The 25,346-nt window shown below is 38.3% G+C and overlaps 1 protein-coding gene across 6 annotated transcripts in view; it reads left to right on the top strand.

Moving 5' to 3' along the window:
- ntrk2a (neurotrophic tyrosine kinase, receptor, type 2a) overlaps nt 1-25,346 on the top strand; it is a 149,387-nt gene that overhangs the window by 67,320 nt on the left and 56,721 nt on the right. For all 6 annotated transcript variants that reach the window (XM_088336050.1, XM_088336049.1, XM_088336048.1 and 3 more), the window contains one exon: nt 16,937-17,125. In XM_088336050.1, the coding sequence (XP_088192176.1) occupies nt 16,937-17,125 (189 nt within the window). The remainder of the gene's footprint in view (nt 1-16,936; nt 17,126-25,346) is intronic.

Raw genomic sequence — 25,346 nt, 5'->3', positions numbered from 1 at the left:
TGACAGGAATTTAGACACCAGGTTTGTGTTACCGCTTGTGGTCGCCTGCAATCGTGTGTTCCTGCCGGAAAGAGTTTAGGGATTTTTTCTTGCAGACTTCTCTTCCTCCTCTGGGTGATTCCAGTCAAGGTGTTATCTTTCACATTGCATCAACGTGTCTTTTTCTGTCAAAAAGTTAATTGCCAGATTGAAAACTTTGATAAAGCCTTATTACAAGAGACACATTTGACCGAGATTGAACATAAGAAGCTAAAAAGAGAATGGGTGAACCAGGTGTTCTACGCATCCTATGGTAAAAGGAGGGGAGTAGCAATTTTACTTGGAAAAGGGGTGGCGTTTAAAGTCGAAAAAGAAGTGAAGGACAATCTGGGGCGATATATAATGATTATAGGGTCAATGGCCGGTTGGGAAATATCAATAATGAATGTTTATGCACCAGTTGAGGAAAAGGGGACATTTTTTCAAGTATTAGCTAAAGTAATAACCAACTGTGCGAAGGGAATGTTACTTTTAGGAGGTGACTTTAACACTGTACAGAATTGCAAAGTGGACAAGTATCCTTCAGTACATGGAACAAACACAAAGAGGTCGAGGATGTTGAATAACATAACTAAAGAATTGGGATTGATAGATCCATGGAGAGAGAAGAATCCCCAAACTAAAGACTATACTTTCTATTCAAACCCGCATGGCAGCTATTCGAGAATTGATTACTTTTACATTTCAAGACAACATATGCATACAGTAGTAGAGTGTGGTATAGAGAATATTACTATAAGTGACCACTCTCCAATTACTTTGAAACTAAGTTTAGACAATGAAACCCATTTTAGGTATTGGAGGATGAATGTATCTCTCCTCTCAGATAAAAACGTAGTACAGGAAATAAAACGGTGTATAAAAGAATATTTCCAAATCAATGACAACAATGAGGTTTCTCCATCAATATTATGGGAAGGAGGGAAAGCTGTAATAAGGGGGAAATTAATTGAAATATCGTCCCGGCTGAAACGAATACGCTTAAAGAATCAGAAGGAATTGGAGGATAAGATTAAGGAACTAGAAGAAGAACATAAAAAAACACCAAGCGAATCCAGATTACAGGTATTAAAAACAACCAGAAGCAAATTAGATGAACTTTTGACAAATAAAGCAGAAGGGGCTCTGCGCTTTGTGAACCAGAGATACTATGAAATGGGCAATAGAGCCAGTCGACTGCTAGCCTTCCAACTTAAAAAGGCCCAAACGGATAGAATTATATCACAAATAAAACATCCTATCTCTAAACAATGTTTAGTAAAACCCAAAGGTATAGCAGAAGCATTTGCAGATTATTATAAAGAATTATACAAGGACTCAGAAAATGACTTAGATAACTACACGGCACAAAACTTTTTAGGAAAACTACATTTACCGACACTAACAGGAGGGGATACATTAGAAATTATTCGCCCCATTACAAAACAGGAAATACAAGATACAATAAATAACTTAAAAATAAATAAATCACCAGGAACGGATGGATTCCCGGGGGTGTTCTACAAAAGCTTTAAGGAAGAATTAACACCAGTACTGCAGAAAGTATTTAACTATGCTCTAACAAAAGGAGATCCCCCCAAAGCATGGTCGGAAGCCATCATAACAGTCCTGCACAAAGATGGAAAAGACCCAATATTGTGTGAAAGCTATAGACCAGTTAGTTTACTTTGTAATGATCTAAAAATTCTTACAAGCATACTTGCAAAAAGAATGCAGAAATTTATAGCGAAATTAATTAGAAATGATCAAACAGGGTTTATTCCGGGAAGGCAGGGTGCAAACAATATTAGGAGGATACTAAACACAGACATGGGGACTTGAGACTTAGTGACTTGGACTCGAGTCGACTCGAGTCGCTGTTTTTATGACTTGTGACTTGACTTGGACTTGGCAATCTAAGACTCGGGACTTGACTTGTGACTTGACTTGCCCAAGAAAAAAATACTTGGGACTTACTTGGGACTTGAAGGTGAAGACTTGAGACTTACTTGAGACTTGCACATGTGTGACTTGGTCCCATGTCTGACTAAACATAATTACAAGCACAAAATCTAAGACCCAACCCTCGATGTTACTGAGCTTGGATGCACAAAAAGCTTTCGATGGGGTGAAATGGAGCTTCTTACATCAATCACTTATAGCTTTTGGCTTCCCTCCAATATTTGTTGAATGGGTGAAAATAATCTATAAAAATCCTAAATCTCGTCTTAGAGTAAATGGTCACTGTTCAGATTTCTTTGAAATCAAAAGAGGAGTCCGGCAAGGAGATTGTTTAAGCCCACTCTTGTTTGCAATAAGCATAGAACCACTCGCAGAATCTATTAGACAAAATGAGCAAATAAGGGGGATATTTGATGAAGGAGGAACAGAACATAAAATATCACTGTTTGCAGACGACCTGTTGGTAATGCTGGAGGAACCTTCGTTATCAATACCACCACTGTTGGAGAGCCTTAAAATATATGGAGAAGTAGCTGGGTATTCAAATAATGAGAGCAAATCAATAGCAATGATGATATCAGGAAAATGTCCAACAGATGTGATTGAAAGATTTGATTTTAAATGGACAAATAAAGGGTTTAAATATTTGGGGGTGACCATTACACCACATACCACACAACTGTTTGATGCAAATTATGGAATGTTGATAAAAGAAATAAGGAAAGATTTGGAAAAATGGGAAATTTTGCCCTTAAGTCTTATCGGCAGGATAGAAACAATCAGGATGAACATATTACCAAGACTATTATTTCTGTTTCAATCCCTTCCAATTCTGATCCCGGCATCCACATTTAAAATGTTAAATAAGTTGATAGCAAAATTCCTTTGGCAAAACAAGAAACCTAGAATAAAATACAAAACCCTGTTAGCTCCTAAAGAAAAGGGGGGCCTAGACCTACCCAATATTAAATATTACTATTGGGCAGCTCAAATTAGAGCACTCATCTTGTGGATTACTACAGACAAAGATACGATATGGGTGGACATGGAGCAGCGATCTTGTCCAAATATGCCTGTGGAATCGTTACCATACATATCAGCCACGAGGTGGAAGAAATTAAAAATCCAGAATGAATGGATTAAGGGAACTATTAAAACTTGGTCAACAATACAAAAAAAATTAAAAATATCAAGATCTGTGAATAGGGCTACCAAAATAGCGAAAAATCCAGACTTTAAACCTGGGGTTATGGAGGTAGGGTTTCAAAAATGGGGCCAAAAAGGACTGATGTTGATTACCCAAGTATTGGAAGCACAGACAATGAAATCATTCGAACAACTCCAACAAGAATTTGACCTACCCAGAAATGATTTTTACAAATATTTGCAACTAAGGCATTACCTCCAGAAACACGAGGAATGGGGGAAAATATGTAAGGAGCCAACTAAGGTAGAGGAATTATTAATATCATATACAAAAGGACAATCAATAAAGGGGGTTATATCAAAACTATATAAAGCCCTGAGAATGGATCTCAGTAATGAGGACATGGCAGTTAAGGAAAAATGGGAACAAGAAACTAATGTAGCGATAAAAGACAACGAATGGGAAAAAACATTGAAAGAGGGACACAAAATAACCAACAGCCCGACATGGAGGGAGTTTGAATGGAAAGTAAAAATGCGATTCTTCTATACACCCTCTATCACTTCAAAATATAAAAATACTTCAAATCTATGCTGGCGTAACTGTGGGGGGGTCGGTGACTTTACGCATATTTTCTGGAATTGCCCTGTAATATTAAATTTTTGGAGAAGTATCCAGAGAGAAATAAAATTAATCACGGGCTGGGAGTTGCGGTTGGACCCAAAGGCTTACGTAATAGGAATTTTGCCAGAAGAATTACTATCTGGTCAACAGAAATATATACTAAGGGTAATGCTTCTGGTAGCAAAGAAAATGATCACAGTGTCCTGGCTGAAACCACAACCTCCTGACATAAAACAATGGAGAGACAAATTAAAGCAAATGTACATTATGGAAAAAATCACTGCAAGACTTCAACTGAAACTTGACCAATTTGAGAAAAGATGGAAGCCTATCACACAAATTTTACTTGATGTCTAAACACCTCCCCCTATTTATTATGTGTGTATTTTTCTTTCTTTTTTTTTTCTTTGGGTGTATATTTTGATCTATTAATTATATATATATATATATATATATATATATATATATATATTTCTTTTTGTATGGATTTATTGTATGAGCATTTATTCTTCTTTTCTATTAATAGCATTTTTTGTTTTTTGTTGTTCCTTCTGTTATTTATGAATGTGTCAAGTGTATATATTTTGTGTTGATGTAAGATGGGGGAATCAAACCTCTGTCAAAATCGGTGTGAGAAATAAAAAGTTAAAAAAAAAAAGAAAACTTTGATAAGTGGGCAAGATGCTACGATAAGGGCAATTCTTCAAGCCTCAATATCTGGTGAGTGTGGTAAAAGATATATACAATACCTGGACGATTATGGAATATAATGATAATAATCAGTGTTTTGTAATTTAATTTGAATTGAAATCCTTAAAAAATTCTAATTGATTTATTTGACAACCTTTTGGACTACTAAAAGTAATCAACTCAAAACTAAGAACGTTACGTTGTGAAAACGTGTATTGGTAATGTCAAACAGACAATGAGTAATATTATTAAAAAATATTATAATAAAACCATTTCCACTTCTCAATTGAAAGAATTGTGCAGTTTGAAGCAGATACAGAATATATTCACCTTGTTTTCTAAACACAAAATGACCAGCAAAACAAAAACCACTGCAAGTACCGTATAAACATCGCATATAAGCATACATCGCATATAATGGACCCCTTAAAACTGCTTCAAAATAGCCACATACTAAGCCAAATTCTAAATTTTACTGAAAAATTGTCAGGGCCAGAACGGAGACAGGATCCAATAGCGTTACGTTTCTCTCAGTTTTATTGGGAAGAAAGGAAAGGATTGCACAGACGATCTTGTGATTGCTGGTCGTGGGAAGCAGGTCGCTCTGAACGTGGTACTTCCGTGGCGAGCTATGGCGGTGCTGGGAACGGAAAAAAACGGGTCAGTAGCCGGGACAGGAGAGCAAAAACGTGGTCAAGATAAAAAAAAAACAAAAAAAAACGAGTGGAAGTCGGGAAACAGACTGGAGCAAAAACAGTGAGTGAGTCAGGGTCGGAAAGCTTGCCTAGAGTAAACTGAGGTCCACAGACGGACTGACAACAGGTGACAGAAAGGAGTAGGTTTAAATAGGGACAGGGAGCCAATCAGAGTCCGAGGCAGTTGGCGCCAAAGGAGCGGTCACAGGTGACTCACATCAGTAATCATGACAAAAATGTACCGAAAAATTTATAATTATTAAATTATCAAGTTGATAAAGATTCATGTACTGGTAAAAATCTTAAAATATATCCTTTTAAAACCATTTACTACTTTCCAGCAGTGCTTCAGTGGCAGACACTCACTCATTTACGTATTTCGGAATAGTTTCCTTTTTTGACGTGGTTGTTATCTCTGTTTTCCACTTTTCCTTCTCCTTTTCAATAAATTTCTTGCAACTCTTTGACTTAACAGGTAGAAGATATTGAACAGAGCATTATTGCCATTAACTGTTAAGGAGTGTAATTGACCCAGCGTTTCACGAGGTTTTTGGTTCATGTTGATGCCCTTAGCAGCAAGATGTTGGACAAGCATATCAGCTGCCTCTAAGTTAGCCTCATATGCCAATTTTGTTTGTATTTGCAAAGTTCAGTAAAAATCGTTTTTAAAAAATGTGTTCAAATTACTCGACCAATGAATATTATTAAGCGATGCACGTTTGCATGATAGTTCTTGTATTTTTACTTACCTTTCAACTGAATGAATTGAATTGCTTTTACAACTAGGATGTGCTAAATAATACAGAGTGTCCCTTTTAAATCCTTCCTAAAGACAAAAAACCCCGCGTTAAAATGAATGTATAGACGGCTGATGTGCTACACACCTGAGGTCATGCCCCCATCCAATCTGGACACTGAAAGCAAAAAACAACTGACAAAGAGATGAATAGGAGTAAATGTTTGGAAGAACACAAAACATAGATCCATAGAACTTTAAAATGACTGTAAAGGACAGTGAGAACAAAATTAGTATAATAAAAATACTTTATACTCTAGGTTGAAAGCAAATATTGGCTGTTCCTGTGCGTTTTGGGCTATCAGGATTGTGCAGAATTGTTCAGGGCGTACACACACTTTGGGGGTATTGCACAAATGTAGAATAAAGACATCTAGCCTATATGGTGTAACGCAGCCTGATATACTCTGGCTGGAACACTTTTGGCTCAATTGGTTTACAAGTTTCCCGAGCCAGGATTGAAAGACGCGACTATTTTAAACCGGCTGAGATATTCGGGATAAAACACCTTCACGACATCCTTAGGTACACCCCCGGGATCGATCTCAGAATAACGAATCGGAAAATGGAAAAGTGTTTCCCATCATCTTTTATCGCCGCTGAGCAACAGCTCCTTATAGAGTTTTACGAAGATGTGAAATAAGTTGTAAGGAAAAAAGGTTACACGAGCACTGTTAAGAAAAGGAGAAAAGCCCTGGCAGACGAGTGTGCACCGACTTAATGAAAGTGCACGTTTTTTATAGGGAGCATTCAAATATATTCCGTGGTTCTGTGGTGCGATTGCTGCCTGTTATTTGGAGCGGTTGGGTTGAATTCCTGTTAATGTAACTACTTCAAATTTTTGCCTATCTATCTGTAAGGCTTTTATGACATTTTTATCCTGTATTGCTTAGTCTTATGTCAAACCATGTTCACTTTGTTTTCATCAATGACAATAAAGACAATTCTCATTTCATTCTTATCCACACACTTGTTTTTTTTTTGTTCTATTTCATTGACCCTTCATAAAGAACAGACTTCTCTCTTTTTGACAAGAGAACAGATGAATGGGAGTTGCGCCTACATTATCCTTTTCAAATAATTCTATGACGCCATCGTTTCAAGTTTTTGAGTCACTTTCCAGAATGTCAAAAACGGCAGTAATATACATATTTATCCATGCTCAGATGGTTATTTGACAAGAATTCTTAATTGGCATAGCAATAATATACATGGCCTGATACCAATGCATTACTATATGAGTCACCAGGGTTGAATGAAAAGACGCGTACTGCATGTCTGAATTTTAGTCCTAAATTTTAAAATAAAAACATATCAAGCTCGGGGTATATTATAAAAAAACATATCAAGAAAGTCCAGAGAAATGTTTTTCACACAACTGAGATTTTTTTTTTTACTTTACTCAAATTAAAAACTGGGTAGTTTAACAAATTAGTTAGCTTATAGAGAGATGCGTGCCACTAGGCTGTACTTGCCCAAGACACACTACAGGAAAAGTGCCCCTACGATCCTAGTGGTAAGGGATACTTCCAAACCCATTCTGGGTTTATCTTACCCCAGGATATGTCTTTACACAGTGTTTGAGTGTGGATAGGATTTTTAAAGGATAAACACGCCCTCTCTAATTTTTAATTAACCTTCAGGCAAGTGACTTCTAAAAATCTATGAGAGTGATTTGTTTTAGAAAAGAAGCATTTTAAATATTTAATAATACTTTGGACGCAATTATTTTTGTCTCGTGTTTTGTTTGCAAGTCTCACCAATGAGCACATTGAAACCACTGCACTTTGACAAATAGTAAAGCCCCAGATTCTGGTTGATACATTTATTCTGTTTTGATTATTGGACCGAAACGAAATTTTGTGAATGCTAGTTCCTCATATTTACTATTATTGCGCACTGTTGTTAAATCATTGTCGCCATCAGCCAATTGTACTGCACGTATTGCTCTTCTTTAATTTCCACATCCCTTCGGGCTGATCTTTTTGTGTAACCTTGAAGATTTACAAAAAGACGGGGCTCAGGAGGGTTTCAGAATGGGGAAGGAATTCCTTAACTGAAGGCTTCTCTCCCTGTCCTCCTTGCAAGTTAAAAATCTATTTTCTCTACTTATTTTGAGTGTTTGCTAAAGTTTTATATTAACAACATTTAATTGCAATTAGGGTGTCATTAAAGGACATATGGGGATAGGCCTCGGGAAAAACAATATGATGCCTTCGGGCAGTAGGCCTCTTTATTTTGTGGGATGTCTTTGTTTTAAAGACCTAGAGAAGTTAAAAAAAGGAGAACAGAGAGCCAATAAAATATATTTATTATTATTTATTATTATTTTTGGTGTATTTTTTTAAAAAAGAAATGTCTTACAGCAGTGCCCCCTCTGGGAAGAGTCACATTCCGAAATGATCTTCAATCTCTAAAATCCACCACTACTCTCTAATAACTGTCCTTGTTCCTCCCCAGGCATGAGACATGCACGAGCCCTTTGAGAGTCTCACTGACAGGCCCTGATGTTCTTAAATCCAACCATAGCCTCCCGACATCAATGGTCCCCGGGCATTGGGGCAAATGGCTTCACTTTGTCTGCGGTGTAGTCGCCAAGCCTGAGGGAGATCAATGTCGTCTCTCGCAGTCCTCATTTCTATCGGGCTCCAACACGGGCCATAAAACTTCTGAAGCGCCCGTAAGGCCCTTACCACAATGCTGACGGCTCCATATTAAATACTTGAAAAAAATGAAGCTGCTCTGCCTACGCCAATGACTATTGTAGCTCAGTGGTCCCCAAACTTTTACCACAGACCAGTTTAATATTGAATAAAAAATAATTATAATGATGATAACAATACTAATGAAACTAAGAAGAAGAAGAAGAAAAAGCCTAAATCTGCAGTGTAATCTAGTGTATTTTATCTTATCATTCCACTAATTTTACCCACAGTGCCACGTTGCACAACGTTGTTTTGGCTGAACTCTTTTCTATAATGCCTCATTACAACGTTGTACAAAGTGAAACCATGAGTACATATGATGTGATGATAAGATTAAAAAATGTGTTTTTTCCAATGTCCCCACAATCTTATTGCTCTAGTGCAGGAATGTTAAACTCATTTTAGCTCTTGGGCTGATTTCAGACTTCCTTTTTCTCAGGCAGGCCTGATCAGTAAAATAATCTCAACCCAAAATTTTCGCTTTGTTTTTCGTTATTATGCTTACTTAAATAGCCTACCCTACGTATTATAATCACGGATGACAAGCGATTTTTTTTCTAACAATGACACATTCAAAAACGATTGGATTTTTTTTTTCATGTTGAGCATTGAATGCGATAATTGTTTTATTTTAACAGTTGAGTGAATACAATTTTACACCTCAACCAACTCATCACGCTAAACAAACTCAAACGCTTTAAAGACCGCTCAATATTTCTAGATGTACACATCATGTTGCTAATGTTTGTATTCTGGTATTAATTCATTCATTCCGCATGCTGGACATCAGCTCTTTTACACATGTATTGCCCTTTAGAGGCTGGAGGGAGCATTCGGTTAGCATTTATTTAAAAATAAACTCATAAATTTTGATAGAAATGACCTAGAGACTCGCTTCTTATTTGATATACTCCCCGCCATGATCCAGGTTTGTTTCCTGTTGCTGAGCAAATGTGGTTGGTGATATTTGTCGCCTGGTCAATCATTACTCATATATAGTAATATACTACTGGGAAACCTCTTAGATAACGCACACACAAACGTTGTGTGTTTTTTGGGGGTAGAAAAACATGCATATACATGAATATCTAGGTATAAGCAAAAAAATAAAGTGACATTTTTTGCGTTCTGACTGTGGACTATTAATTTTTGACCACCGTTCTAGCTGACACACAGCCAAGCGGAACAATTTAATCACGATAAAAGATGTTTTAAGATTCTGCATTCGCAAAGATGGCTCATTTTATTTAATGCATTTTCCAGCCTACAGTGTTACTACTCAAGTGAATGTCAAATAGCCATAAACTGTGGGTGTTCAACCTTCCCAAAAATAACACTTTTTCTCTTGTTTTGGGTGCGTCCTAAAACGGGTAGTACTAAGTATAAAAAGCCATCTGTTATTTTTCTGTGCTAAGCAGCTAATTACATTGTTGAACACAAACGTCTGATGAAGCAGCCAGCTAGGACGACATGGTGTTAATCTGACAGTGCGACTGCAAACAAGATGTACCGTGATTAAAGCGTCCGACCTCATCCGACACGGCGCAGCTGCTCTGTCAGACAATCGTTGCCATTTTCTACTTTCTTCACGCCAGGAAATAGAATCGCTGAAACGGACGTGGGTAGGCTAAGGACAGCAACCTAGACCAGTGTTTTTCAACCTTTTTTGAGCCAGGTCATGTTTTTTACATTGGAAAAATTTTGCGGCAAACCACTAATCAAAACTGTTATAAAGGGACACTGAAAAGTATGTTTAATTACAATATAATTCATAATACCACCAGTTTTTACAACACCGACACTTGACAATGACATAATATTTGCAGAAAATAATTCCTAAATGTATATAAAAAAAATTAAAAAGTGACATTGGATAATTTCTCATGGCACACCTGATGATCTATCACAGCACACTAGTGTGCCGCGGCACAGTGGTTGAAAATCACTGGTCTAGATCAGGGGTGGCGAACAAGTTTGACACAAAGAGCCGAAATTTTTAACTGTGAGAGTCAAAGAGCCACACCACGCACTGACCTGCCATGACAGACAGACACACACAATTAAAAATATATTGTTCCCCATAACACACTCCTCTTCTTAGAATACAACAAGTATTGTTCTTGTGTTGATTTCAAGGAAAGTGTCCACCCTCAATACACACAAAAAAAACTGAACATGAAACAAGGCAAAGAGCCACAGTATATAGAAAATGTGATGAGGCAAAGAGCCGCATTGTTATTGGCCAAGAGCCGCATAGGGGATGAGTTGCTGCGCTCTCGCCGCCACTGCTCGGGTTGGAAACCGGCTGCAAACAATATTGTGCGGGTCTGGTCAGCGAAGTTTATCAATTGATTAATCATTGCTCAATTACGGCAGTATACTGTAAAACACCTGACAATAGAACATACCTATAATTAACGTATGCAATACCGATCTTATCCACCGTATTCTGCGGTATAAAAGGCACACTTTGAAATATCTGGGCGAACTGGGGTTTTTAAGTTTGCTTTAAAGTCCAAAAAATACGGTAACTTGGGGAACTTGTTCCTTGCTTTCCACAACATCATCTTTCGACATCATTGGGTGTGTTTAGCGCCCAATAGACCCACAGCTTTCAGCCAAGAATGCTGTCGATTTTCCCTCCCACCCTAAATCTTCCCCCGTGAGGCCAGTTTAAACATGGCTTCCATGTCTATTAACCTGACCCCACTTCTACTTTCACCTCACCCTTCTATCTCATCCTTTATGTTTTTCCCAGTGGAGCTGACGCCGGGTAAGTCAGTCTTCAGACAAGCAGACACTCACATAGCCTCTTTTTGCCCTGGGGCTTAACCGTATTTCTAACGATCCGACCCGAGACCTCGACATGTTAATCATCCCCGGTCCCACCACCGACCCCCTTCTTACAAAAAAGGATGACCTATTTGTCTTTACTTTAGCAACACCAAGACAAGCTAAGAACACAAAACAAATGAATAATCAGTTGGCAAAAATGAACAAGAAGCTCAGTTTCTGGAAGGAATTTGGAACCCTGTGCATGTTCTTTGTTCTTGTGAAAAATCGGATTGTCCACAAAAAAGGACTTCATTATCTTTACAGAAAAAAAGTGCTGAGAATGTAACCGAGAATCCTTAATCTTTCAACCCACTTTTGAAAGGCATTCAAAATGCCCGAAACAATACAGCATTGTTTTATTTGGATATTATAGCACACAGTATATATCTGGTTTTATGCAGCTCAGAATTTATAGAACTATCATAGAACATTCACCATTTATCACCAGCCGCTTCATCGTTATGTGGGAGGTAGGCAAATAATAGTTTGTAGAGATTCATAATTGAGATGGTTTACAGTGCCTTGCAAAGGTATTTGTCCCCAACAACTTTCGACATATTGCCATATGTCAGGCTTCAAACTCAAACACTCAAAATTATTTCTAAGAATCGGAAACATGTGAGACACACCCATGTAAAGAAACTAAATATATCCAACAATTTGTATTGTGCTAACATATCAAAAATGTAAAGGTGGGCGTTGCAAACACATTGCCCCCTTTGAATTTAGACTTTGTACAACCTTTTTGCTGCAATCACAGCCACCAGTCTTTTTTGCTTTGTCTCATAAGTTTTGCACCTCTTAAAACGGACATATTTGCCTCTTCTTTCTTACAAAGCAGCTCATATTCCTTAAGGTTTGTTGGTGATCGTTTGTGCACAATATTTTTCAGATCTTCTCACAAATGCTTTAGTCAACAAGATAGAGGTCTGGGCGTTGGCTTGCCCATTCCAAAACCTTAATATTGTTAGTTTTAAACAATTTAGTTGTAGATAGTGCTTTATGCTTAGGGCAATTGTCCTGTTGGATGGTGAACCTGCAGTCCATTCTTAGGTCTCGTACAGAATTCAACAGATTTTTTTGAGCTGTATTGCCCTGCATATGGCCTTATCCACCTTCCCACCAATTCTAATGATCTCCCGAGACCCTGCTGAAGAAAGCAACCCAACAGTATGATGCTGACACCACAATGTTTGACAGTGGATTGGTGTTTTCAGGGTGCTGTGCAGTGTTAGTCTTACACCCAATGTAATTATTTGCATTCATTTCAAATGGTTTCATTTTGGTTTCATCTGACCAGATCATTCGTTGTTGTTATCATTTCTCAGAGTTGTTTCTTATTTTGGATCAATGTTCATTGTTTTGATTGTCATCTCACACTGTTTGTTCTTTTGACAATTATGCACTGTTTAAATCATTATCACAATCAGCCAATCATGTTGCTTGATTTCCACACTCCTTAGAGCTGATCTGTTTTAGTAACCATGGAGAGTCAATAAAAATAAATGTTTCAGGGAAGGATGTCAATAACAGGTTGGATTTTATTATTTTATGATTTGGTACAGTCCTCTCCTGTTCTCCTTGTAAGTTCAAAATCCGTTGATGTCTTCTCTCCTTATTGTAAATGTCTTCTAATCTTTAAACGTATTAGGAATATTAAGAAGTAAAAGATGGTCTCGACCCAATCCTCGCTGTGAGACCAAATTTGGTACAATGCTACCAGTTGAAAAAACACAGCCTTGTCAGTTGGTTCTGTTTAAATTGAAAAGCTCATCCTCAATACCTTTTAATTCTGCGGTTCTTGATTTGTGGTGCTTTACTGTCGGCTTCCGCAAAACAACCCCAACAGCACACAACTTTTCTATAAAACATCTAATGCTGCGTTATAAATTTCAACTCAATTTCCCGTCAGCAGTAGTCATATCCAGCTGGTCAGCTGACAACACGCACATACACACTTGGACCTTGGTCACGTCCCCTCGGCTGCAGCTGGATGTTAAAATTCATTGAACGCTGCCACAGTAGAGAAAAACCATCCATTGTCATTTTAAACTCATGGGAAATCAATCCCAGCTCATAATGCACCGGCTGTGAGCCACGATGATGTTTTTAATATGGACGCGCATTTGTAGGTTCCTATCGTTTTTCACTATCTGTCACTGAAATGAATATTCTGCACTGGTGCTGATTTTGTAACCTTCTTTGTAGCACACGACACAAGTCCTCGGCTAACAATGTCGAGAAAGGTGTATGAAAACACAGTGTTTCTGTTTTGGTTGTCTTAATTACTTGCTGATGGCACCTCCACTGTGTTACCAAAACAAACCCGTGTGCCCCCTTGTCACTCGCTGTTATAATTAAGTATTGTGCCACTTGAGGTGTTTTCAAATTAATGTTGCATTTTGGCTTTGAGCGTTCTTTTCATAAATTTAGCTCGTATAAATTAAGTTCGGCCAGCATGATGTCTGATTGGTTTGATCCTTCGCCTCACAGTTCGGAGGCATATGCACAAAAAATAACATTTTTTGACTCAGAATACTCAGTTTCTCCCAGTAAAAAAAAAAAAATCTACCACTTTTTCAATTTCAAACAACAACAAAAATCTTGATTTGAGACTAGTATTTTAGTTATAAGCGAGACTAAGTCTTTGTGTGATAATAGATTGCTTCAACAATCCAATGTGGTAAAAGATAACCACTTTCAGTTTTAAACAAGCACATGTTTTGTTTTGAGATTCTGGCGACATATTATGTTTCAGCCGTAAAAATAGAGTGCGCGATAAAATCTACTGCATATTAATGTCAAAAAGGTTGGCATGCATGCAGATGTCCCATACTCCATTCCAGCCACCCTGTGTGAAGTTTGCATGTTTTCCCCGTGCCGGAGTGGATTTTCTTTTAGCACTACCGTTTCCCCCACGTCCCCAAACATACATTACAGGTTGATTGGCAGGTCAGAATTGTCCATAAGTGTCAGTATGTCAAGGATCAACTCAGGTGGTGCGGAAGCGCAGTGCAGGAACACAGATTAGTGCGGTAACAGAGGTTATTGGAACAGGGTTTGGTGCACGGTAAAGGTAGGATCTTAAGCCCGAGCCTGGCCCAAATTTTAGCTTGGTGTCAAGCCTAAAATGTCAATCATTCTGTTCGGGCAAGATCGGACTTCTCTTTCACTGACTTTTTGTCTTAGTTATCCACCCATCATTGTTCTTTGTTTTGTTTATTTGTGGATGCCATGGCCCTCTCATGCAAGGCAACTTTTCTTCTCCTGCTGAGTCCTCTTAGATAGAATATGAAAAGGCTCTGTTCCTTAAATTACGTTAATTTATTGGGCTCAAGACAGGTATAGCCTTAATACCTGCGGGCCAAGTCGGGTCGGGCTGGATTATTTACAATTGATCTTACCTCTTGTCCATGGGAAGTCCGGTAGAAACTCAATCAGCAAAAGCAATAGTCCAAATGTTTGTCAGGCAGTACTTGTAAACCAGAAGGGCCAGTAAGGGTTCCATACACTGGATTAATATAAAGGCTGAGACAAAAGTGATGCAATGTGACAAAGGAGGCAACAAACTAGCACACAGCCAAGGGCACAGAGTGTTTAAATAGTGACAATGGAGAGTCTTAATTGGAGGTTAACTAGGACAAGTGTCGACACCTGTGAGGAGGAAATGGAACCAGGAAGTGAGTGACCAAATAAGGTAAGGTCAAGAGACATAGTGGGTAGAACGAGAGTGAGAGAGAGAAAAACAGAGAGGGAACCTAAAGAGACTCAGGAGCCAAAGTGCAGGAATATGACAGTGTGCTTGGCAACCAGTTTAGGGTGTCTCCCCACTGCCCAAAGACTCGCAACCCTAGTGAGAACCGGTGGCTGCAAAATAAATAATTGAGTCAAACTGAAGGCTGGCTTTGAACCAGGCCACAAAAATCCCAGCTTTTCCTGGAAATGAAACTATATTGTCAACACATAATCAATGGTTGTTTTCTGAGGTCCTGAAGCCCATAATTACAAAATAATAACATTTCACCACAATAAATAATAACATAACTCATTTACATTTCTGGCTTTCACCATAACCCATGCTTATTATTCTAAGTATTTATTTTTGTAAAATTGAACAGAACATACAGTAAAACAAAATAATGTATGAATTATACAGTTGTTTCACACTTTACAATATATGCTTTTTATATTGTTCATAGTTTGTGCATATATTGTTTCCTTCTGTAAAGTTCACCAATTTATTAAGATACATAATAAAGTTCACGCCATTAAACAGTCTAGAGCCAGATGCATCGGTTGGACTCAATGCATGATTTCACCTATTATCTTTATTGTTAATGTTGACTGTGTATTGTTTGGTATGTCCTTGCAATATCTATTGTCCATATGCCCTGCGATTTCCATCAAAGATAAGCTCCAAACAATGGATGACATTTGACAAGGACAACAAAGAGCTAAACAAATAGATGTGACTTTAATTGACACTATCATGGGATTATTGTCATAAATTTTATTGGGAAAGAGAACCGAAAATAATGGAGGAAAGACGAAATAACCTAGATATTCCACTGCTGGTGGTAAAAAAAGGCGAAAATGAGCTCTCCCCCTAACTGGGTTTATAAATTATGGTATTACGCAAAATCATGCATGGACTTGCTCTCTCATATCTTTCAGATTTAAAATACCCACAGGTCCCTCTATGTTTTGGTTCGGAGCCTTCATTCTTTAAATGCTGGTCTACTAGTGATGCCAAGAGCGAAAAAAAGATCCTCAGGTTTGATAGAGATCTCCATTCGGCCGCCCATGCTGTTGAATGCTCTGCCCTCTGAAATTTACATCTATTGCAAGCTGGTCTTTTCTTTTGACTTTTATTTTATATTGTACTTCAATCATTTTATGTTATATTTTTAATGTTGTTGTTTGTTAATGGAACTTCCATTGCAGCCTGGTCATCCTGGAAGGGGTATTACCTCATATGCGGTCCCTTTTCAAGGTTTCTTTATTTTCCTCAGGCTGGTTTTTGAGTTTATCCTTGCCCTAATGTAGGTTTTGGATCAGGGTATGGTGTAATAACAGCCTGTAGTCTGCAATAGTCTGTGGTCTGCGCAACCCTTTGAAACTCGTTGTGATTAAGGGCTATACAAATAAACATGACTTATCTATTTATTATCCATTATAATCCTAATATTTTGTTTATTTTGGATATTTTTGGTTTCATTAGCCAATTATCCAGTTTTATCTCTATCAATTTTCAAACATTCTATCAACAGGTGACTCCTATCTCTCTTTTCTTGCGTGGATCAATAGCGCGACTAAAGAGCCCCTCCTTAACTTCTCATCTCCTCCATCTTGGCTAATAACAGTTCAACTGCCTAATGAAGTCTCCCATACTCCTTGTACTATTAAGTGTCTGCAAAATGCCTTTAGTGTACTGTTCTCATAAAGGTTTCTCTTCCTTTTTCAGGTCCATCCTCGGTAATCAGCAACGACGACGACTCGGCCTCACCCCTTCATCATGTCTCCAATGGCAGCAACACGCCGTCCTCTTCGGAGATGGGCCCTGACGCCGTCATCATTGGCATGACTAAGATCCCCGTCATCGAGAACCCGCAGTACTTCAGGAGCTCCAACAGCTTGCTCAAGACCGATACCTGTAAGTAGCATGAAAACACAATGAAAACTCCTTAACTGATAACTCTTAAATGAAATGGGTATGATGTGACGTAAAACCAAAATGCTGGGATGTAGTAAATAACTACACTATGCATCATTGACAACTATACAAAACCAAATTCCGATACCATTATTACCAAAATCTGCCCAGTCAAAATTACACATACTTTTAAAGGAAAACTGTTTTCCTCGCTAAATCGCAGACTTTCACGACCTCTGTTCTACACAGACTTTTTTCCATTATACAGTTCTGCGGATTTGTGTACATAGGAGAATGTTGGCATCACTTTAAAAGCACCAGTACACTCAATCGAAGACCTGCCTTCAGTTTCCTGTTCGCTGATTGGAGCAATTTGAATTAATCGTTTACTTGACTCATGACCAACTAAAAACCTTTCATCTATGCCGTTTGCAAGCAGGGTGGCAAGCGCCGGCAACGTCATCACCAAAAAAAAACAATTTCTGCCTTTTGACATTAATTAAATCAGGATTGTCTTCATGTCACTCACCAAATCGTCAAAGTACCAAATACTGTATGTTTGCTCTCGCTCCAAAACTCATGATGGGGGCAGAAGAAAATGGAAATACCAAAATTTACTAAAGGAAAACATATTTTTTTCATTACAAAGAAATTTTAAAAAGGTTTAAAATGACAAAGTGACGATTATTAGAACAAACTATTCATTTGTTGAATGTTCAGGAAACATTCAGTACATAAACTCAGTTAAGAACAATTTGAAGACCTACTTGTCCTTAACAGACAAATCCCAAGCAAATTATCACCTTAAATCGTTAGAGCAGGTTTAATGTTAAAGCGGCAACTCTTAAATCCCAGGTAAGAGTTAAGTTGAGGTTGCCGTGGCGAGTTCCTCTGCTGTCATGGCGATGACCTTGTGCAATATCAGCCGCCGTCTATTATGAGGGATGAATAGAAATGAGGAGAACACGTGCGAGGGAGCCGCTGGCGCGACAGGCAGCGCCACCGTTTACAAAAATGTTGGCGTCACGTTGCTTTTATAGAGCGGATACTTGTGGTGCATTCAAAGTCACCGCGTGATCCAAACATAAAACTGGACGAGACAAAGAAGATCTCAACCGCACATACGTACACGTCAATAGGCCGGGGAGGAGACAGTAATTCTGCACTATGGAATAGGGAATTTTAGTTTCTGGTCTAAAAATAAAAAGGATTTAAAGAGTAAATACAATTCTGAAGTGTTTAGACGTATAGTTTTAAAAAATATGATTTTTCAATCATTTTCAATACATGTTGCAATGCATATCAGCAAGACAGGGAACAGCCTAACACTTTCTCTTCGAACAATCTCTCCCAACATGACAGAAGACATCCTAACACTTTCCCTGTTGTGGAACATTCCCTTATTGTTTTGTGTAGTGCAACAAACGACTGTTACAAAACACAAAGAAAAAATACAAACTGCGAAAACTCAAAGTGACCAATTTGCATCTTTTTCTTCACTTTCTTGTACCCAGTCTTTCGCAAAGTTTTATGTTTTGGGAGGTACCCTTAGCAGCAAGATGGCGGACAATCATGTCAGTGTCAGGGCCAGAACGGAAACAGGACCCAATTGCGTTACGTTTCTCGCGAGTTTTATTAGAGGAAACAGAAAGTGCTGCGCCCCCGATCCGGTGTTCGCTAGACGTGGGGAGCAAGTTGCTCTTGTGCTCGGATGCTGCTCCAAACGCGCAAGTGGATCTTCCGTTGTGAGCGATGGCGGTGTCAGGGACAGAAAAAAACGGGTCGGTAGCCGGGACTGGGAGAGCAAGGCGTGGTCGGGGTCACGTTTTTTTCACCACCAAGAGGTACTAAATAATACGCTTTAACTGTATATGTACCATGACATCACTATTCTTTGCAAACATTACATTGGACTAGAGTAGACAACATGGGAATTTCACAATCCCAAACGTTTGACCGGATATAGGATCTGATCATACGACATTCAGATAATCTAAAAAATTAAAATGGGACCACAAAACCATAAAATAAGAACAAAAGTATCCATGTATAACTATAAAAAACTTTTTTACTGCACTCTGATACGTTTGTGCTTTCTTTTAATATTTTACTTACGGAGTCACATGCACATATACTCTTGCACACGCACACTCACACTCTCAGATATTGACGTGCTCCATCAACGTGACATTATGATTATTGGCAAGTCATAAAAGCTTTTTCAGGCTGCGACCTTGTGTAGCAAATTAGCTAAGAGTGGTGGGGTGGCAGAGGGAGGGAAAAAATGGGTTGGGGGGGAGGGGGGTGTTTGAAGGGGGGATTCTATAATAATGGAAAATGGGGGATTTACTTCTCCGGGCCTGCAACACAAGCGTGCAATACTGCAGGATTTACTACATAAGAGAAAAATAAAAGCAGGCAGATCGATGAAAGTCAATAGTGGGTGTGCGTGTTTGGCGTATATTACGGCCATTAAAAGAAATATACGGAGTCCTTACGGTTGGTTTCATTGGGATGCATATGAACCTACGATGCGTTAAGCGTCCTTGATGAGGCCAGACTACGAGGCGCTTAAATGTGACATGTTAGGAACATATTTGATCATTCACTATTTGATCATATAAATGCCCTATTAGATTTAATTTATTGGTCCCCTTGGGGAAATTCACTTCCACTGACTGAACCTACATTACACACACACACACACACACAAAATTAAGAATGACAAACATAAATTACAGCGGGAAAATGAGGGCAGACTAATTGGATTGGACATTTGGGCTTGTTGTTAGGAAAGATAATGGCGGAAGGGATCAGGCTTTCCCCGAGGCCGGCCATCCTGAATTTTATTGTTCTCTATCTGTGCCTTGAGGGTAGCGGGATGAAGTGTTGATGTGGCGGGTGTGTGATATCCTTGACTATTGTTTTTGCCAGTTGGATGATGGACTTGTTATCTAAGTCCGAGGTTGGCTGTAGGAAGGCCGATAATTGTAGTTGATGTCTTTGTGATACGTGTAAATCTTGTACAATTCGTAACAGAGAAAATAGTTAAAAACCTGTGGAGCTGTAAAGGAGGATGGGTTAAACAATGCTTTCACAAGATGCATGTCAACAAAAAAACAAAATTACCTTTCATTACACAGTATTTTGAAAAAAAAAAAAAAAAAAGCAGTACTGCAAATAAAGTGAAAACACAATTCCAAAATGAACGTTATAAGGAATGTATAAACTTACGACCCACTAACAACATTATTGTGATAGTTAAAAGACACAACATCACAGGACATCAGTATCGATCTGATCCAAATACTTAACGTTTATCGACATATTTATATTTTGATCGATTGGCCCATCCTTATTGTACCCTCACCATGAAATGATGGTTAAAGTCCAAACTAAGTCCAACGGATCCAAATATCAATGTTATCAAAACTGAACTTGTACTTGGATCTGATCGTTACTATTGCATTAAAATAGATGCCATCTCTCCATCTTAACTATCACTATAAGGGTGTTGTGAGTCAAAAGGATTATACATGTATTGGAACTTTCAAACCCAATCAAATTATGGTACACATTATCGGCACTACAGATTTTATTTTCAAAATATGGAGCAATGAGAGTTACCTTATTTTCTGGACTATATTATAAGACGTACCTTCTAAAATACCCTCTTGTGAAATATTTTTTTTAAATATGAAGCCCATCAAAGTATGACGCGCAGGACATTAAAACAGAAAAAAAAATGTGTGTCATAGAACAAAAATATTTGAAAATCTGGTTTCGCAAATAAAGTGAACCGATTAATTCATAAGTGGTTACAGTATGTAGAAACATGTGTTGAAATTAAGTGTTTCTGAATGTATTCACCATATTTCTAGCTCTATATTTGCAAATTTAAGGTTTTTGCTAGCTCCTTTTAGTCTGAAAGTTGGATATTTTAGTAGTCTTGTTGAAATTGTTTATATATAGTATTTATGTTTTTGGTACATTGCTGCTTCTTTGGTTTCACTCTTTTGACTTTTTTCGGAAACAGTTGTCGTCAGAGTAATTTAATTTTTAGACAGTTAAAGGTTTTTACATTGTATTGTTTACATTATTTGCAGTTTTACTTCATTTTAAAAACATTGTATAATGGAAGATATTGTAATGTCATTGATATGACCCCAAGCTAAACCACCAAAGGACCATGACCATAGGAGACATGTCATTGAAGCTTTGATTTTCTTCTTTGGATACTGAAAACTACAAAAGTACATCACAATGCATTGAGACCATGTGCTAATGAGTTCACAAAAACAAACTGCAACATTTTACATCTGTCTGAACTATTACATAATATGGTTGCTTATACATCGTACAAACACTTTTACAAATTTATGGCATTGCTTATTTATTCAGTCAACATAGATGGAGATGCTTTGGACATGTAACCGTCCTGTCAGCCAGTGTGGAAGATTTCAAACAGATTTCCTAACCGGAAGTAACGCGGAAAAACCAGAAATAGCATCATTTGACTAAAGTTTACAACTTAAAGCTCAAATAAACACAATACATCTATGTAGAACACTTGTTAATGAACTTGCATCTTGTTTAGCCATGTATTACACTTTGAACACATTAACTTATTTAGTAAAGAAGAACAATTGCCGCAAGGGCACCACAGGTAGTAAAGTTGTCATGTTGACTTATATATTGTATTTTCACGACTCTGCTGCTTGTCTTGGTTGGATTAGAAATAGCTATATATATTTCCAACTTTAAAGTTTACATTGTAGTTGTTTAATAAAAAAAAAACATTTTAAGGCTGATTTTAACATTGTTATAAATTCACTGAAGTATAAGAGATTTATTCAATTCGAAACTCATGAGATTTCCCTGCAAATGTATCTGTCAATCGATACTACCCCTGTATTTACTTTTACCCGATTGATACCGAATATCCCACTTCTGCCCACCCCAAGTCCAAACTGTTGCACGCTTGTAGGTGCCCTGTGCGTTTTATTGGATTTCAAGTCCTCAGAGCAGCCATGTAGTTTTCTTGATGTAGCTTTTATGTGTGGATTTTATTTCAGGTCAGGTCGTGGAAAGATTCGGGAGACAGATTGTGGAAGGCCATTCAGGAAATAAGATGTTGAAAAAGGCGGCTGAAAGGTGTGTGTGAGTGTGATTGCGGGCACATCGTCGAGGGAGCAAGCGAAATAATTGAAAAAGCAGAGGGGGCTTGATAGGAAATGTCAAAGCAGACACTCTTAAACGTTGCCACAAAACACCTGACGCAAATAGACTCTTGCAATTGAAGAATGGGATCGGTAATGTGGCGGGGAGGGAGGACATGTTAATTAAAAAGCAGAAGGGAGTAAACAACAGGGCCACAAAGACGTTCAATAAAGACAGAGTGAGACATATAAGCACCTTTTACACGGCCTATAAAAGCCACCATATTTCTGCCGTTTGCTTTGCTGGGTTATGTGTGAAATGCAAAGGTGTACGTTCAGTTGCAGCTCTCATGTGGCCATTGGGCAGGATCTTTACTTAAAAGATGACTGATAAATAATACTATCTAACAGGGAACATATTCATGTCCATTTAGATACAGCATTGATTGAATTGTCTTTACTGTCATTGATATCAACATAGTGAAACATTGTATGCAATGCAATTGGACATGGCATTGAAAGGTAAACATGTATTGACGACATTAAAGAAACACAAAATAAGTCCCAAAATATGTATTTACAATTTTGTGTGCTCGTCTAGAGTGGTAGAGCTGCCTCCGAGGCTGTTTGTCCTAGTTTTGAGGGCCTGTAGACCTGGTGGGCGCTACAGAAGGGCGAAAGGTCGAAGAAGTGGGGGCCAGGGTGGGAAGTGCTCCTCATTCTTTCATAAGATAATAATATATTGTTCATCATTTTCAGCAGTAAAACAATATACTTATCATGCATTTAGGGCAGTCTTGAACCTTGTAAATAGTTTTGCCCATTGATCTTATTTTTTTCTTTCAATGGAACACCGTAACATTTGACCATTTAATGTTGCTGTATTATGTAAACGAGTGCTAGAAAGTACAAAGGAGAATACACACTACGGAAACTCGAAGTGACCAAACCAAACCATTTTTATTTCAGCAAGATGGCGGAGAATCATGTAAACTCCTGCTAAATGAGGCTCATGTTAGTATAATTACGACAAATTTATTTCATTAAAATCTAGATAAAGCAAAAGTGTTTTATCCACCTCGCCCTCTCTCTACTCCACCTCTTCTCTTTCTCTCCCTTTACATCCTCTCTCTCTCTCTCTCTCTCTCTCTCTCTCTCTCTCTCTCTCTATATATATATATATATATATATATATATATATATATATATATATATATATATATATATATATATATATATATATATATATATATATATATATATCACCCAATCTCCTCTTTCCATTTTTTCTCCTTCTCTAGCTCTGTGCCCCTCTTTTTTCCTCCTCCATTTCTCTCTCACTCTCGCTCCCTCCTTTTCTCTCCCCTCCTCTTTTCTTCTCTCCCTCTCTTCCCCTCTGTTTTATCCTCCAATTTGTTCTCTCTCTCCCCTCCTCTTTACCTCTCTTTATCTTGCCTTCCTTATCTCCCTCTTTTCTCCTCTTTTTCTTTCTCTATCTCTACCTCTCTCTTTTCTCCACCCTTCTCTCTTCTATCCATTTACCTGACTCTCTCTCTCTCTTTCTTTGTCTCCCCTCTGCTTTTCCTCTCTCTCTCTCTTGCTCTTTCTCTCCTCCTGATTTCACTCTCTTTTCTGTTATATCTTCCTCTCTACTGCCTTTTTATTTACTCTCTCTACCTATCTCTTGATAACTCCCTCTTTATCGTATTCTCCCTTGCATTCTCGCTCCCTTGCCCCCACTCTCCCTCTCTCTTTCTCTCTTCTTTTCCCCTATTTTTCCTCACCCTCTCTATCCTTCCTTCCTTTCTCTCTCTGTCTCTCTTTCCTTCACTTTCCTCTCTCTGTTTCTCCATCTGTATCTTTCCCTCACACCCTCTTTCCCTCCTCCTCATCTCCTCTCTCTTTCTCTCTCGCTCTGATCGCCCTCGGCTTGAATCAATGCAGTCTCGTACAGATCCTTTGGATCACAATGTGATATTTTGAGTGGAAAGCTTTTCTTCAAATATGTCTTCTATTCGCATCAATCATAGGTCCCAGCTCGTGTGTGCGTGCATGTGTGTGTACCCTGGAGGTGGTCACACAATGTGTATTACGATTCCTGCAGACCGTTACACTTCCGTCCATCGGGACGACCGCAACGTCGTCGCGTTCTTTCAAGAATAAAGCGAAACGTGCGTCGTCGGGGCAAAATGTTAACTTATTCTCAAAATTACCTGACTTGGTTGCTTAGCAACAGGAAGTAGGCTTCTTGAGTGATTCAGCTGTGGGCGAGCAGAAGGCAGTGAGAGATGACACACACAAACACAAACACTCCCAAATGAAGGGAAATATGTTTGCTATAGAGGTAAGATCTTGACCTTTGGATACATAAGTGGGGTCCAAAGGACCCCATGGGTGGTTATTCTCCAAAATCTTTGCAAATAGAAAAAAAGTATATCCCGTGTATAGCTCATAAAACATATTTATGACATGATGCCATTAGTATTTTCTTTTCTTTCCCCACCAATCTTTGATTCCAATCATGGAAGAGTGTATGTACCGGTAGGTCATGCAACCCAGGATTAAGTGAAATTTAGGTCGAGTCGAGCCTCAATCATTACTTTTGTGTTCAGGCCGGGCTTCTCTCTCTCGCTGCCTTTTTTTCTAAAATGATCCACCCTTCATCCACCTCTCCTCCTCCTCTTGGGTTTGCTTCAGGCTCAGTCCCTCAAATCAAGTTCATTTGTTGGGGTTGGGCTGGTTTGGGCTTTCAAACCCATGGGGTGGATCTTTCTAGGTCTGATCTTACCCCTAGTTTGTTGAAAAAAGTAAGCGACAAGCCATGTTAACATTTTGTGAGTTTTTTGTGAATTTATTTGTTATGAACACAAAAATGACCCCCGAGAAACCTGCAACCCTTGATGGGTTTGAAAAATGATTCTGCCTTTTTAAAGCAAGTCTTCTCTCTAACTTGTCTGAAGTTAAAATTTCCTGTTTCCGACACTATTCATTATGGGAAATGCAGTATCTAACATCTCTATCCGTCAAAGAAATATGTAACTTCGACAACTTAATTATAGTAA

Source organism: Urocampus carinirostris, chromosome 5 (genome assembly GCF_059441175.1).
Source record: "Urocampus carinirostris isolate Australia breed hairy pipefish chromosome 5, RoL_Ucar_1.0, whole genome shotgun sequence".
Classification (NCBI taxonomy): domain Eukaryota; kingdom Metazoa; phylum Chordata; class Actinopteri; order Syngnathiformes; family Syngnathidae; genus Urocampus; species Urocampus carinirostris.
Note: the sequence above shows the minus strand (reverse complement) of the source record. Positions and strands in the feature narration are given on the sequence as shown.